The sequence below is a fragment of the Tachyglossus aculeatus genome, chromosome 5 (genome assembly GCF_015852505.1).
Source record: "Tachyglossus aculeatus isolate mTacAcu1 chromosome 5, mTacAcu1.pri, whole genome shotgun sequence".
NCBI classification, from domain to species: Eukaryota; Metazoa; Chordata; class Mammalia; order Monotremata; family Tachyglossidae; genus Tachyglossus; species Tachyglossus aculeatus.
In genome coordinates, this window is record NC_052070.1 from 62,543,410 (window position 1) to 62,556,734 (window position 13,325).

Sequence of the window (13,325 nt, forward strand, 5' to 3'; positions counted from 1 at the left end):
AAATACAAGGTAATTAGGCTGTCCCACATGAGGCTCACAATCTTAATCCCCATTTTATAGATGAGGTAACAGGCACAGAAGTTAAGTGACTTGCCCAAAGTCAACACAGCTGCCAAGTGGCGGAGCCAGGATTAGAACCCACGACCTCTGACTCCCAAGCTTGTGATCTTCCCAAGCCATTCTGCTTCTCATGGACTAACTCAAGGATGGACTAAGTCAAGAAGCAGGGACCCTCACTCTGACGCCATGGCCCCAATCCCCCAGGGGGGTGGGGTGTTGGCCCCTCACAAGTGCCTGCTGGGAGCCCTTGGGCAGGTTTGGGTTGGCAAGACAACCATAACCACAGACCCCTGCCCTTAGGGCCCAAGCGCAGAAGAGAGGTGATACTGGATCAGGGAACCCTCTGCCTGGGCACAGGATTTGGTGGTCCTGCCCAGCTTCTCCCCCACCCACCTCCTTCCTTTCTGTGCTTACAGAGTGGGTGAGTAGCTACTTGCCAGCACAGGCTAAGGGGCCCTCAGAACATAAGACAGGGAGCTCCAAGCTGAGTCCTGGGCAGGGGCAGGGGCAGGGATTAGAACAGGGCCAGGGCTGGGGGCAGGGACAAGCATGGAGCTGGAGCAGGACGGGGCTGGGGTATGAACAGGGTCAGGGCCTGGGGCAGGGGGCCTGCCTGGGGTGGGAGAGGGCCTGGGCTGTGTCAGATTGTGAGACGGACAGATGGATGGACAGACGGAGGGTCAGGCAGGTAGAAGGTCAGTGGAGGGGCAGGGGCTGGAGGACAGAATGGGGAACAACCTGGAGGCTGGAGAGATGGTGGAAGTGTGGGGATGGGGGAGTGGGAAGGGGCCAGGGTTACCTTGAGGTCACTGCATTGTGGTACTCAATGGATGTCCGACCATCAAAGGCAATGGCCTCTGGGTCTCCGGCTGACTTCTCGATGAGCACTGGGAAGGGGTAGAGAGCGTCAGTCAGTCAGTCAATCATATTTATTGGTGCTGACTGTGCGCAGAGCACTGCATTAAGAGCTTGGGAGAATACAATATAACAACACAACAGATACATTCCCTGCCCACACCAAGCTTACAAGTCTCCGATACAGACCAACTGAGCCCGAGATGGTTCAACAGCAAAATAGAGTCAAAGTGGAAGGGGGGCAAGGGAACTGAGTCATTTGGTCAGGCTAGGCCTGGCTCGAGTCTAGCTAACCTTTGTGACTGTATGACCCCATGGGTGGGCAGCTGACCCTGAAGTTAGACTAAAAGGGTAGGGCCTGACTGCCCAGAGGTCAATCCACCCATCCCCCCGCAAAAAATTAGTCACTCAATCCATCCTTGGGGAAGATGAAGATCAGAATCACACTCTTCCTGGGTCCCCTTGGCCAGCCGCAGCCCCAGCCCCAGTTCCAACCACTCCAGTCTCCTCACCAGTCCCCCCGGCCCAGGCCCAGTTCCTCATCCACCTCTCACCTTGCTCACAGTGCCCCCCCGAGAAGCCCCTCAGGCACTGGCACTCATAGGTGTCCAGCCTGGGAAGGCACAGGCCACCATGGTAACAAGGCTGGCCCGGTGCCCGTGTGCAGGGGTGGCCATGGAACTGGGAGACTGCAGCAGCCGCCTGGACGTTCGCCTTGGTCAGCAGCGGGATCCCCTGGAGGGAGATCTGGGGTGGGGGAGGCCAGATGGGCTCACATTCAGAGGCTGCGTCCGGGCCCCTGCCCCTGGACGACGCACAGCCCGGAGATAACTCTGGCTGTTGGCCCCCTGCCCACTGGCAGACACTTACCCATTGGATGGCCCCTTGGAAGCCGGAGGATAGGGCAGCTGCCCGGGCCAGCTGGCTGAAGTCAGGGGCGCCCCCAACGAATAGTGACTCCTTCAGGTTAAGGGATGTATGGGGTACCTGTGGGGAGGAACCTCAGGTGAGGGGAAGCATGGGGGGGGCCCAGCACGATCAGACTCCTCCTTGCAGCCTGCTCTGGCAAGGTGGACAACTGCAGATTGGTGGGCTTCCTGGGGAGGGGGCAGCCCCCCTAGTTAGGGACACCCGATAGGGAAGCCCTGATCGCTCTTCTCCCTCCAGCCAGTGAGCACAGTACCTTCTCCCTCTCCCCCACCCTCCACCGCTCATCTGTTGAGGTGGGGGTCTGAAGAGACCCCTTGCTTTCAGGGCATAGTTGCCTTCCACCCTAGTGCCCATCCTGAGTCCCTATTATGCCCACCCCAGGCCCACCCTAGTGCCCCAACCCCAGGCACGCCCCATGCATCTAGCTATACAGCTAATCACACAGAAAAGGGCAGAAATGACTGGGTGGTGATGGAGTCACTGTAGAGTGAGCGAGATCACAAAATGGGGTGGGCAGGGGAACAGACGGGCACAGGCAGCGGCTACTCTACAGACCAGAAATGGCTGGTGGACGGGGTGAAAGGGAGGTGAGGAGGGGACGGAGACAGCGATGAGGGGAGGGGCAGGCAGGGGGGCATACTTATCTGTACCTTACGGGATTTCTGAAATCCAGGACAGCGGGGAAACATGACATTGTGGGAAAGGAGAGAGAGCAAGAGGTGGGGAGGGAGGTGAGGATAAGGGGGAAGAGGAAAAGGGTAGAGGGCAGAGGAGAAGGGGAGAAGGAGAAGCAGGGAGCGGGAGGGTGGGGGAAGAGAAAACAGATCAGTGTGTTGGTCCAGCAGGCAGGGGTGTGGCAGAAAGAGCTCCCAGGGGGTGACAGAGGAGGTAAGGGAGGGGGGAGGCAGGCAAGGACCTAGCTCCTGCCCCCACAACCCCAGCCCCACCTCCCTCCCCAGCAGGCTCTAGACAGGGAAGAATGTGGGAAAGGCCACAGGGAACCAGCAGCACCTGAGGGCAGGGTCGGGGGTCCCGGGCCTGGGGGGATGGGATTGTGAGGCAGGAGAGCGAAGGGGTAGGATATCCTGCCTGAAGCAGGCATCAGGCCAGGCTGGACCCAAACACCCCAGGAGCCTGTTTCCAGCTCCCAGTCCCTCGGGCCCCCTGGCCCCACCCCCACCCTTACCCCCAACTCACTGACAGCCTCCCCCCACCCATAATCTCTGAACCTCCCAGTCAGGGGTAAACAAATGAACAGACTCCACCAGGACTGACCGGTGACTCGCCCAGGACTCTCTCCCCACCGTTGACCCGCAGGACACCCTTCCGGTCATTCCTTTCCAGGGAGACGCTGGTCCAGGTGTCCAGGGTAATAAGCTCCCGGCTCCTGGCCGGGGAAAGAAGGGGTGAGTGACTCCCCCCAGACCCCCAGCAGAGGCACGACAGGGTCCCTGTCAGTGACCGGGCCCCAAGCCCAGCGGGCAGGGGTCAGGGTGGGCTGGCTTACCGGATGACGGCTGTCCCTTTGCCCAGGTCGTAGCGGAACTCTAGGTGCCCGTCGTGTAGTGCCAGGGACACAAAGTCTCCCCGCCCATCCGTCCTCTGCCCATTGTAAAACAGGAGGCCACTGGGGCTCTTGGCCAGGAAGATGACCTCCATTGCCATCTTCTTCCTGCACCGCCAGCCCGCCCAGAAGTCAGAGGTCATGCTCTCCAAGCCCCTGCCTCTGGGCTGGATGCCCCCCAGGCCCGGTTCAGCCCACTTCAGCAGGGTCCAAGAGGTGAGGTTTTTCTACTGCAGCTTGCAACTCCCATGTCCCCTTCCCCAGCCTACTTATGCCCGAGCCCCTTCTAGCCCTCTAGGGGAGGGAGGGGGTTGGATCACTCACCCCACAATCACTCACCCTACATCACCCCCAAAGGTGTGAAGCCCTTTCAGCTCCAGAAAGGAGAAGCCATTGAACTCGGGGAGGAAGGGTACAGTGTGACCCAACTCCTGGTCCTGATCTGTGACTGTGGAAGGGAAGAGGGGACATCATGGCTGAAGTGAACTTCTGCTTGCCCAAGGTAGACTTGTTTGAGCCCACCGCCCCCAACCCTGTCACAGCACTGGCCCCGGAGCAGCTTCTCCCTGCCCCCGGACCCATCACTCAGGCCTCACCACATTCCTCCTGGGCCCCTCATCCTCCCATCAGGTAACACTGGGACCCCTCTGTAATTACCCTCCCTGGGTAATGCTGGGTCTCTCCTCCTGCCCACCCTCTCCGCCCCCACCTCCTGCCCCAGTGATGCCAGGACCCACCCATCTGGCAGAATTCGCCCTCACGCCCCATGGGGCACTTGCACTTGGCCCCCCCGTCAGGCAGCACCAGGCAGGTGGCAGCTCCGTGGCACGGGCTGGGCTGGCAGGGGTCGTGTTCATCAGCGCAGGTGGGACCTGGGGGTGGAGGCAGGGGCATGGGGGAGGAGGTCAGTCTGACCCAGGCCCCTCCCTGACCCTTCCCCTCCAAGGCACTGGCCAGGGCTCAGGTCTGACAGGCCACCAGGAAAGATTGGTACTGGGTAAGTGGCAGCTGAGCTCCACCTCAGCAGAGGCTGTAGGGATAAAGTGGCTGCACCAGTACTGATTCATGTGGGCCAGTGTCCCCTCTGCCAGACTCCTTTGCCCCTGGCCCCACTCCACTCCCAGGTTTAGTCAGGAAGACAAGCTCCATTGCCCCTTCCTTGCCTTACTCCCATATCCATGGGAGTATACCCATACCATACCTGGCACTGGTGTAGCCAGGAAGATAGGGCCCCCATCCCCGGCCCATACAACATCAGAACCCCGCCTCGTCCCATCCCCGCACCAGTGTAGCCAGGCAGACAGAAACAGTGGAACTTGGCAGCCTCCAGGATGTGGCAGGTGCCCCCATGGTGGCAGGGGTGAGGCTGGCAGGGGTTGTCCCCACACTGGCCAACGCCAGAGCCATAGAGGACATCACTGCCTTCTTCTTGCAGCTCGTAGCCCCGGTCGTTCACATCCAGCAGGCGGACACAACCCTTGAGGCCAGCCGTGGCCGCTGTGCGCTCAGACACCCTGTGCGGAGATGAGACAGGTGGGCTCAGTGGGGCCTGGGTCCCACTTCCCTCCCCTTCACCAGTCCCCTTGGTGAAACACCAAGGCAGCACCCCTTCCCCTCCCCCAGACTCACACAGCCAACTGGTCAGTTGGCACCCCGCCCACAAACAGGTCAGTGTCCAGGTCCAGGCCGTCAGTGCCAATGGGACTCTCGCCGGTCACGGGGGGCTCTCCATCCACAGATAGGGACCCACTGCGCCGGTTCCGGCTCACCACCAGCTGGTGCCACTTGCCCAGCTCCACAGGCACCTTGCTGGTTACCGTGCCCGTGCCCGACCCTGTGTTGAACCTGTAGGAAGACAGGGGAGGAGGCATTTGGTTCTAGCATGGAGGGGGCCTTATGGGAGGCTGATTGGGCATGGGAGTGCTGAATGGGTACCGGGGGCTCTGAGTGGGCATGGAGAAGGGAAGATTGAGCGAGCATGAGGCTGCGTGGGTATTGGGTAGGTATGGGTATCGGGTAGTAGCTTAAGGGCAACCTGAAGCCAGCCCTCCCTGTCCCACTTCCCCGCACCTGAGCTCCACAAAGCCCCGCACCAGCGCCAGGGAGATGAAGTCTTTGCCCCGATTCTGCCCGTTGTACAGCAGGAGGCCCTGCGGCTCCGTGGCCCGGAACTCCATGGCCACCCGCACGGTGTGGTAAGCCCGCAGAACCCGGAAGGCCAGGTACGACTGGCCACCGAAGGCCGGGATCGAATAGTGCACAGCTGAAATGGGAAAGGGGGTCCGCCAAGGCTCAGACCCTCCCCTTGCCTCCCGTTCCTGAGGGCCACATGGAGGCAAGCCCTCTCTCCCCCGCTGGATGTGGTGGTTCAGAGACCCCTCCCCCTGCCTCCACAGCCACCCACCTTGCTCACAGACAGCACCCCCCCAGCCAGCTGGGCAGTCACAGGTGAAGTCCTTGCCCTCATTGTGGCAGGTGCCCCCGTGGAGACAGGGGTGCGAGTCACAGGGCTGAGGGGTGGGCCGGCTGGTGGCAGTTAGATGGTGGGGGGTGGTGGCCGGAAGATGGCCTGGGGACAAGGCCCGGGGCGTCCCCGGGGGACGGGTGGTCCGATGAGGGCTCGTGGTGCCGCTGGCTGTAGTAGTGGCCGTGGTGGTGAAAAGTGTGGGCACCCAGTCTGAAATAGAGGGGGTAGGTATTGGATGGTGCCAGAGCTGAGGTGGAGGGGAAGGGGGTGGGCCTGGGCAGAGGAATCTCCTTGCCCAGCATTCCCTCTGATCCCTGAATTCTCCCTAGAGAACGGGGCAGGGAAGTGGTCCTGGAGGTCTGGCAGGAGTCACTGGCAGCTTCACCTACCTTCCGGGGGGGCAGGAGAAGCAAATAACCCACTCAACCTCAAGGGGCAATGCAGGAGGAGGAGGGTTGGCTGCAGCAGAAGAGGCTGAGTTAGACAACACGGAGGATTTCCTGATCTTAGGGGTGGGTTTTGTTTTATTTTTATGGTATCTGTTAGAGCTTATTAAGTGACAGGCACTGTACTAAGTTCTGGGGTAAAAATGAGCAGTATGGCAGAGTGGATAGAGCACAGGCTTGGAAGTCAGAGCACCTAGGTTCTAATCCCGGCTCCACCACTTGTCTGGTGTATGTGGTTGGGCAAGTCACTGAACATCTCTGAGCCTCAGTTACCTCATCTGTGATATGGGGAATAATACTGTGAGCCCCACATGAGACATGTACAATGTCCTTTTTTTTCTTTTTTTTCGTGGTGCTTGTTAAGTGCTTACTATGTATCAAGCACTAAGTGCTAGGGTACATATAAGTTTATCAGGTTGGGCACAGTTCCTGTCCCACATGGGGCTCATAGTCTAAATAGGAGGGAGTAGGATTTAACCCCCATTTTACAGTTGAGGTAACTGAAGCACAAAGAAGTTAAGTGACTTGCCCAAGGTCACACAGCAGACAAGTGGCAGAGCCAGAATTAGAACACAGGGCTTCTGACGCCCAGGCCCCTGCTCTTTCCACTGGGCCACACTGTCTCAATCTGATTAGATTATATTTACCCCGGCACTTAGTACAGTGCCTGGTACAAAGTAGGAGCTTAAAAATATGCAATTTAAGAAACAAAACAAAAAAACCAAATCAGGTTGGACACAGTCTCTGTCCCACATGGAGCTCAGTCTTAATCCCCATTTTACAGAAGAGGTACCTAGACACATAGAAGTTAAGTGATTTCCCAAAATTATGCAGCAGACAAGTGGCAGCGCAAGGATTAGAATCTAGGTCCTTCTGATTCCCATGCCCTTGCTCTATTCACTAGGCCATGCTGCTTCTCAGGGGTTTCTGAGAAGACCCCTCCCCCAGGTCTGGGAGAGGTCTCCAGCAAGGTGTTGGGGCTACGGGAGAGATATCCAGCCTTCAGATGGGAACAGATAGGAGATCTCAAAATTCTGTTCTGACCAGGGTCACTGTGGTCAGATCCCTGACCAATGGCTCTACCCTATAGCCAACCCCTTCTGCATCTCTTCTGAATCTTCATTGGCCCAGGGCCAGATATGGGCAAAATGGGTCAGGGGGCCAAAAGGAAAGGGAAGGAGGAGAGCCCCCCTCCTCAGAAATACTACTGTGGATCTGGGGGCCTGGGCCAGGGCTCTAATGTCGAGAGTCCTGGATGTCTTTAATGCAGGGTCAGAGCGTTTGTGGAAAAGTGGGTACGGGGAGCAGGTTATGGAAGGAGGGGAGGTGGTTATGGAGGGAGAGAAGCAAGTCTGGGAGACGGGACCGAAACTAGGGGAAGGGAATAGGGCTTGGGGAGGGGGCAGGAGCAGGACTGAGAGCTCACCAAAGTCCATGAATTTCACGTGTTCTTGCTGTGGCTTCTTCACCACAATGGCCTTCTTCTTGGACGTTCTGATCTGCTTGAGCAGGGCCCGAGCCACATCGGGGGCAGTGAAGGTTGTGGCTGGGGAGATGGGCAGAGTGTGGCAGAGACAGGGGTGGTGATGAAGCTACAGGGATTGCAGGAAGTGGCCTATGGCCCCTCCCCAACCCCAGGCCCGCCCCCGGTCACCCCCTGCTGGGATCAGTGGCCCCTCTCCCGGGGCGGGTACTCACTGGGGTCGAAGTGGGCATCCACGATGGCGCGGACAGAGCCGCTTGGCCCCAGGTCCCGCAGCCGGACGCTGCGGAAGTCTTTTTTGACGTCCGAGTTTCGGAACAGGTAATCGAGCTGCAGTGCAGATGCCCGGGCTGAGGGTCAGGCCCGGTCCACAACCCAGGCTGGCAGCCCCCACGAGTCTCCCACATTTACTGGACCTCTGCCGAGGGGCCACACTCCCCCACCCGACCCCCATGAGTCCCTGAGCCCACTGTTGCCCTGCTTGATGGAAGTGGGGAGAAGCAGGAGAGGTATTGGGAGAAGTATTCAGACCCTTTTCCCAAGTCTAACTTACATCCCTTCCATTGCAGGCAAGGGGGAGTGGTAGTATTGGGACCCTGGACAAGGGCAGGACTTGGGGTGAGGGTAGGGATAAGGGCAGGGAAAGGCAGGGGCTGGGCCAGGGAAGGACAGGGACTGCAGCAGGGCCAGAACAGGGCAGGGAGGGGGCTGAGGAGGGGTAGGATGTGAGGTGAGGGCAGGGGCTGGAGCAGGTCAGGCCAGGGGCAGAGTCTGTGGCAGGGCATGGGCAGGGGCAGGATGTGGGGTGAGGGCAGGTACTGGAGCAGGGTAGGGGCACAGGCACGGGCAGGGGCAAGGTCTGAGGTGGGGCACCAGCTCACCGCGCCCTCAATGCTCCGGGCTGTCTCTCCGAACAGCTCAGACTTGGGGTCCGACATCTCCTGAGTGTAGAACAGTTCCTGTCCCTCCACCTCCTCCAGCACGAGGACCCCCGGGAACACCTTGGTAGCTGCGGGGGGGGCGGGATGGGGTGGGGGGGAGAGGCCGTGAGAGCCCTCCCGGACACCCCGGCTCAGCACTGACCTCTGACCGGCCTCTCCGGGCAGGCGCAGAGATGTGGCAGCAAAGTGTCATGGGGGTTAGTGGATGGCTCTGGTGGGGGCATGGAGGGGGTTAGTGACAAGGGGAGGGCGGGGCAGGGGGGTACCAGACTGAGTCCTCTGTGCTCCGGCCAGGACTGCTGAACCCCCCCGGACTGGCTGGGCGACAAGAGAGAAAAGTTAAACAGAACTGCCGGCTGCCACCTCACCCCCAGATGGGGGCAGGAGGATGGGCTGCTCACACATCCAGTGCACACATGCAGGGATAGGACACACAGGCACCCCCAGGCACACACATACGCACACCAAGGCCCACCCAGCCCAGAATGGCTCTCCAGGAGACCTCCCCTCCGATCTGGCCCTCCACTCACCTCTCCAGCCCTGCTCTGCCCTGGCCCAGGAAAATGGTGCCTCCTGTGTGGAGGCTGTGCCAGGTATCGTAGGGGTAGAAGAGAGGCATGGAGACAGGGCAGGAGGCTCTCATACTGGCAGTGCCCACTAGGAAGTGGATGGGTGGGGGAGATGACCATCCCTCTTCCCCAGGGATCTGGGCAGTCGGAGCTCTAGCCACCCGAGGCCTGCCCGTCCCGCCCTCCCTGTCCCCCCACCAAGTGAAGTGTCCAGGTGAACACACCCTCACCTGGGCAGTTGGTCCCCTCGGTATCCACGGCCACTGTCTTCCCATCTGAGCAGCAGCCCAGGGCCGTATTGTAGCATGAAGCTCTCTCTACAGCGGGTGTGGGCACTGTCCTGCTCTCTTCTTCCCTCTCTTTCTCTTCCTCCTGCCCTGCTCCGCACAGGTGGGAGGGTGGGGGAAGGTGGGTGTCAGCATGGGGAGTTGCCAAGGGATCAGGCTGACTGCTGGGAAACTGGGAGAGGTAGGTGAGGCCCCTGGCACTGAGGAGCCTGGGATGGCATGGGGATGGGCAAACACAGGCCTTGACCAGACGAAATGACTGGGCGGGTCATGTATGGACTGAAGGTGACCACGTAGGCTTATCCACTGACCGAGGCATCCCTCCATTCTCCTCTTGCCAACCCGTAGGCATAGTCCTGGCAAACAGCACCAATTTTGGGGGCCCAGGATGCTGTGGTCTGGGTGGGAGTATGGAGGGGACTAGGCCTAGCCTCACCTGCAGATCCCATTCCACTGGTCTCCCGGTCACCACTTTGTTCCTCATCTCCACTGCCTTCCGCGCTGCCTGACTCTGACTCGCTGAATGTTGGTGGTGGGGGCGGGGTCAATACCATGGGAGCACTCAGGGGCGGCCAAGCCGTGGTCCGGGCCTGGATGGGCAGGCGAGCTGTGGTCCAGGCCGGGGTGGAGGGCCGGGCTGTGGTGATCCGTCGGGTGGCGGGCCACGGATGGGGAGTGGTCCCGGGCGGCCTGGTCCTTGGCACTGTGGCCCCTGGCTCTGGCACCTTGGGCTCTGCTGGGGGCTCAGGGTCCTGGGCTGTGGGTCTCGGGGCCCGGGGGTGGGGATGGTCCGGGGGCTGTGTGGGCAGAGCTATGGGTATGGTTGTGGCTGGTTGTGTGGGCACAGCTCCATGAGTCACGGATTCTGGAAGAGATACAGATTGGGGTGTTCCGCAACAGGAAGGAGTAGGGTTAGGTTTGGGGAAGACCACCCTGACAGAGAGGGGTGGGAGTGTCCAGAGTGGGGACTTGGGGACAGGCTGGAAGAGGGCAGAAGCCTAGTGGATAAAGCATTGGTTGGGGCCTATTTTTTTTTTAATAAATATGGTATTTGTTAAGCATTTACTATGGTGTCAAACACTGTTCTAAGTGCTGGGGTAGATACAAGTTAATTAGGCAGCACACAGCCCCTGCCCAAAAGGGCCTCACAGTCTAAGTAGGAGGGCCAACAGGAGAACTGAGGCACAGAGAAATTCAGTGACTTGCCCAATTCACACAGCAAGTGACAGAGCTGGTATTAGAACCTAGGTCTCTGACTCCCAGGCCCACGCTCTTTCCATTAGGCCACACTGCTTCTTATCCTGGCTCTGCCACTTGTCTGCTGTGTGGCCTTGAGGAAGTCACTTAACTTCTCTGTGCCTCAGTTACCTCATCTGTAAAATGGAGATTAAGACTGTGAGCCCCACGTGGGACAGAGAATATGTCCAACCTGATTAGCTTGTATCTACCCCAGAGCTTAGTACAGTTCCTGTCACATAGTAAGTGCTTAACAAATATCATTAAAAAAAAGAGAGAGAGGTCATCTTGTGTGGAGACAGGCAGTGGGAGAGACAGAAAAGGTCCTTAAGATCCTTTCCAACCATTGAGGCTAGGCAGAGATGACTGCAGGGGGCAGGGGGCCAGGGGCAGGAGGACAAGGGAAAGGGACTGGGAAGAAACCTTCCCCGATTAAGCTCTCATGCTTATGAACATATCCATAATTGATTTTAATGTCTGTCTCCCCCTCTAGACTGCAAGCTCCTTGAGGGCAGGGAATGAGTACATCAACTCTCTTGTATTGTACTCTTCCAAGCATTTAATAAAGTGCTCTGCACACCATAAGTGCTCAATAAATACCACTGATTGATTGACTGAGGGCTGGGCCTGGTGGAGGGGGGGAAGGGGCCAGAGGCCTCGGGGCACGGATCTCTAGCTGGAAACCTGGGACTCTGGAGGCCCAGAACTGGAGGAAAAACCATGTGGCCCGTGTAGCACCCTGCCACCTGGTCTGCAGAGGGATGGACTGCTAGAGGGGAACGGGGCACTTACCCTGGCACTGCCCTAGGTGCTTCACAGAGATCTCCTGCTCCTGGCGGCATGCGATGGTCTGCAGTTGGCATCGGTCCGCATAGGTCACCCCATCTGAACCGCAGACCTGGGGGGCAGGGGCCGAGTGCAGACAGCGGGGTTTGCCCCCGTCCTCTCTGGCAGCTTGGCCCGACCCAGCAGGCCCTTCTCCCCTGCCACTGGAACCCCCCGGGCTCCCCTGGCTGACCTTGGTCACGTTGGGCTCCGGGCAGAGGGGTGAAGGGCAGGCACAGTGGGCAAAACCATCGACCTCCACACAGGTGGCCCCAAACTTGCAACTCAGCTCAGTGCAGGACTTTGGGGCAGATGGGTCTTAAGGAAGAGCAAGGCGAGACCTGGTTCGTGGCCTGTTAACCTGGGAACGCCTCACCCCATGATTACTGCAGCTACCTCCTCCATCCCCTGCCCTCTCGTCAGGCTTACAGGAAGCCCCGGCAGCACCCACCTTCCTGGCAGCCACTGGCACCCAGGGCACTGCCATCGGAACATTGGCTGCACTGCATACCCGTGACGCCCGCCTTGCAGGAGCACAGACCGGTCATCTGCTCACAGTCATCCCGCACCGAGCCCCTCGGGGAGCAGTTACAGGCTGTGGAGATAAGGAGGGGGGCAGGCACACACACACACACACACACACACACACACACACACACACACACACGTTTTGTTTTGTTGTCTGTCTCCCCCTTCTAGACTGTGAGCTCGTTGTTGGGTAGGGAACATACGTTGCCGACTTGTACTTCCCAAGTGCTTAGTACAGTGCTCTGCACACAGTAAGCGCTCAATAAATATGATTGAATGAATGAATGAATATGAGTGCCTGGCTCTTGGGTATACCCATCAGTGCGGAATCTTAGGGCAGAGGAGCCCTTGAGTGGGGAGAGTCCTTGGGAGTCTGGGGGCCGGTTGACTGTTTGAGCTGACCTGGCAGCCCTGTTTGGGTTTGTGGAGCAGGAATGGCACAGGCCCAACTCCCCTCACCCACCCACTCCTGCATCCCCTGCCCAGCCCCCGACCAGACCATACAATGGTCCATCTCCCTGAACACTTTTGCCACTCTGCCCTACCTCCCCAGCGGCTCTGCCCGGCCCCGCCTCCCGGACCCCCTACCCAGATCCTCAGCCCACCCCCCGGCCCTTCCGACGGACCCCATCCAGAGGGCCGCGTCTGGCCCTGCCCCCGCCCCCTACCACCACCTGAGGATGCTGGACATACGGGTGCAGCCGCTGAGCCCTTCGGTGACGATGCCTCGGAAGTTCCAGAATCCTGGTTCGCAGCGGTCGCAGCGGGGGCCCCCCACACCAGGTCGGCAGGAGCACTGTCCTGAAGTTGGGTCACAGACGCCCCCATAGGAACCATACAGGTTGCACTGGCAGCTGCCTGCAGGGTACAGACAGATAGACAGAGAGGCCCTCAGACCTGTCCCTGTTGACTAGGGCCTTGGAACCACAGGAGTGGCAGTGGGCAAGGCTGGGGACTAAGCTCTGAGGTGGAGATGCTGGGATCCAGCTCCATCCCTTCCCAGACTTAGTTTCCCCATTTGGAACCAGCTCTCAAGGTATGGGGTGGCACAGCAGCGGGAGACTTAGGGTGAGTGTTGGGGAGGAATGGAAATACATTCTTGCTGGCACATGACTGACACAGTAAGGGCCAGGA

General features: G+C 59.3%; 1 protein-coding gene across 3 annotated transcripts in view; it reads right to left on the reverse strand.

The window, feature by feature from the left end:
- Positions 1 to 13,325, reverse strand: part of AGRN (agrin) — an 88,018-nt gene that overhangs the window by 5,882 nt on the left and 68,811 nt on the right. For 2 of the 3 annotated variants that reach the window (XM_038746343.1, XM_038746345.1), the window contains 21 exons: positions 12,885 to 13,049; positions 12,115 to 12,258; positions 11,857 to 11,981; positions 11,631 to 11,736; positions 10,039 to 10,467; positions 9,546 to 9,692; positions 8,687 to 8,814; positions 8,021 to 8,135; positions 7,749 to 7,868; positions 5,814 to 6,086; positions 5,480 to 5,672; positions 5,039 to 5,254; positions 4,694 to 4,923; positions 4,147 to 4,281; positions 3,749 to 3,857; positions 3,353 to 3,517; positions 3,121 to 3,232; positions 2,496 to 2,507; positions 1,786 to 1,902; positions 1,470 to 1,662; positions 860 to 947 (listed from right to left, as the gene is read on the reverse strand). In XM_038746343.1, the coding sequence (XP_038602271.1) occupies positions 860 to 947; positions 1,470 to 1,662; positions 1,786 to 1,902; positions 2,496 to 2,507; positions 3,121 to 3,232; positions 3,353 to 3,517; positions 3,749 to 3,857; positions 4,147 to 4,281; positions 4,694 to 4,923; positions 5,039 to 5,254; positions 5,480 to 5,672; positions 5,814 to 6,086; positions 7,749 to 7,868; positions 8,021 to 8,135; positions 8,687 to 8,814; positions 9,546 to 9,692; positions 10,039 to 10,467; positions 11,631 to 11,736; positions 11,857 to 11,981; positions 12,115 to 12,258; positions 12,885 to 13,049 (3,322 nt within the window). The remainder of the gene's footprint in view (positions 1 to 859; positions 948 to 1,469; positions 1,663 to 1,785; positions 1,903 to 2,495; positions 2,508 to 3,120; positions 3,233 to 3,352; positions 3,518 to 3,748; positions 3,858 to 4,146; positions 4,282 to 4,693; positions 4,924 to 5,038; positions 5,255 to 5,479; positions 5,673 to 5,813; positions 6,087 to 7,748; positions 7,869 to 8,020; positions 8,136 to 8,686; positions 8,815 to 9,545; positions 9,693 to 10,038; positions 10,468 to 11,630; positions 11,737 to 11,856; positions 11,982 to 12,114; positions 12,259 to 12,884; positions 13,050 to 13,325) is intronic. The other variant, XM_038746344.1, reaches the window with a different exon arrangement.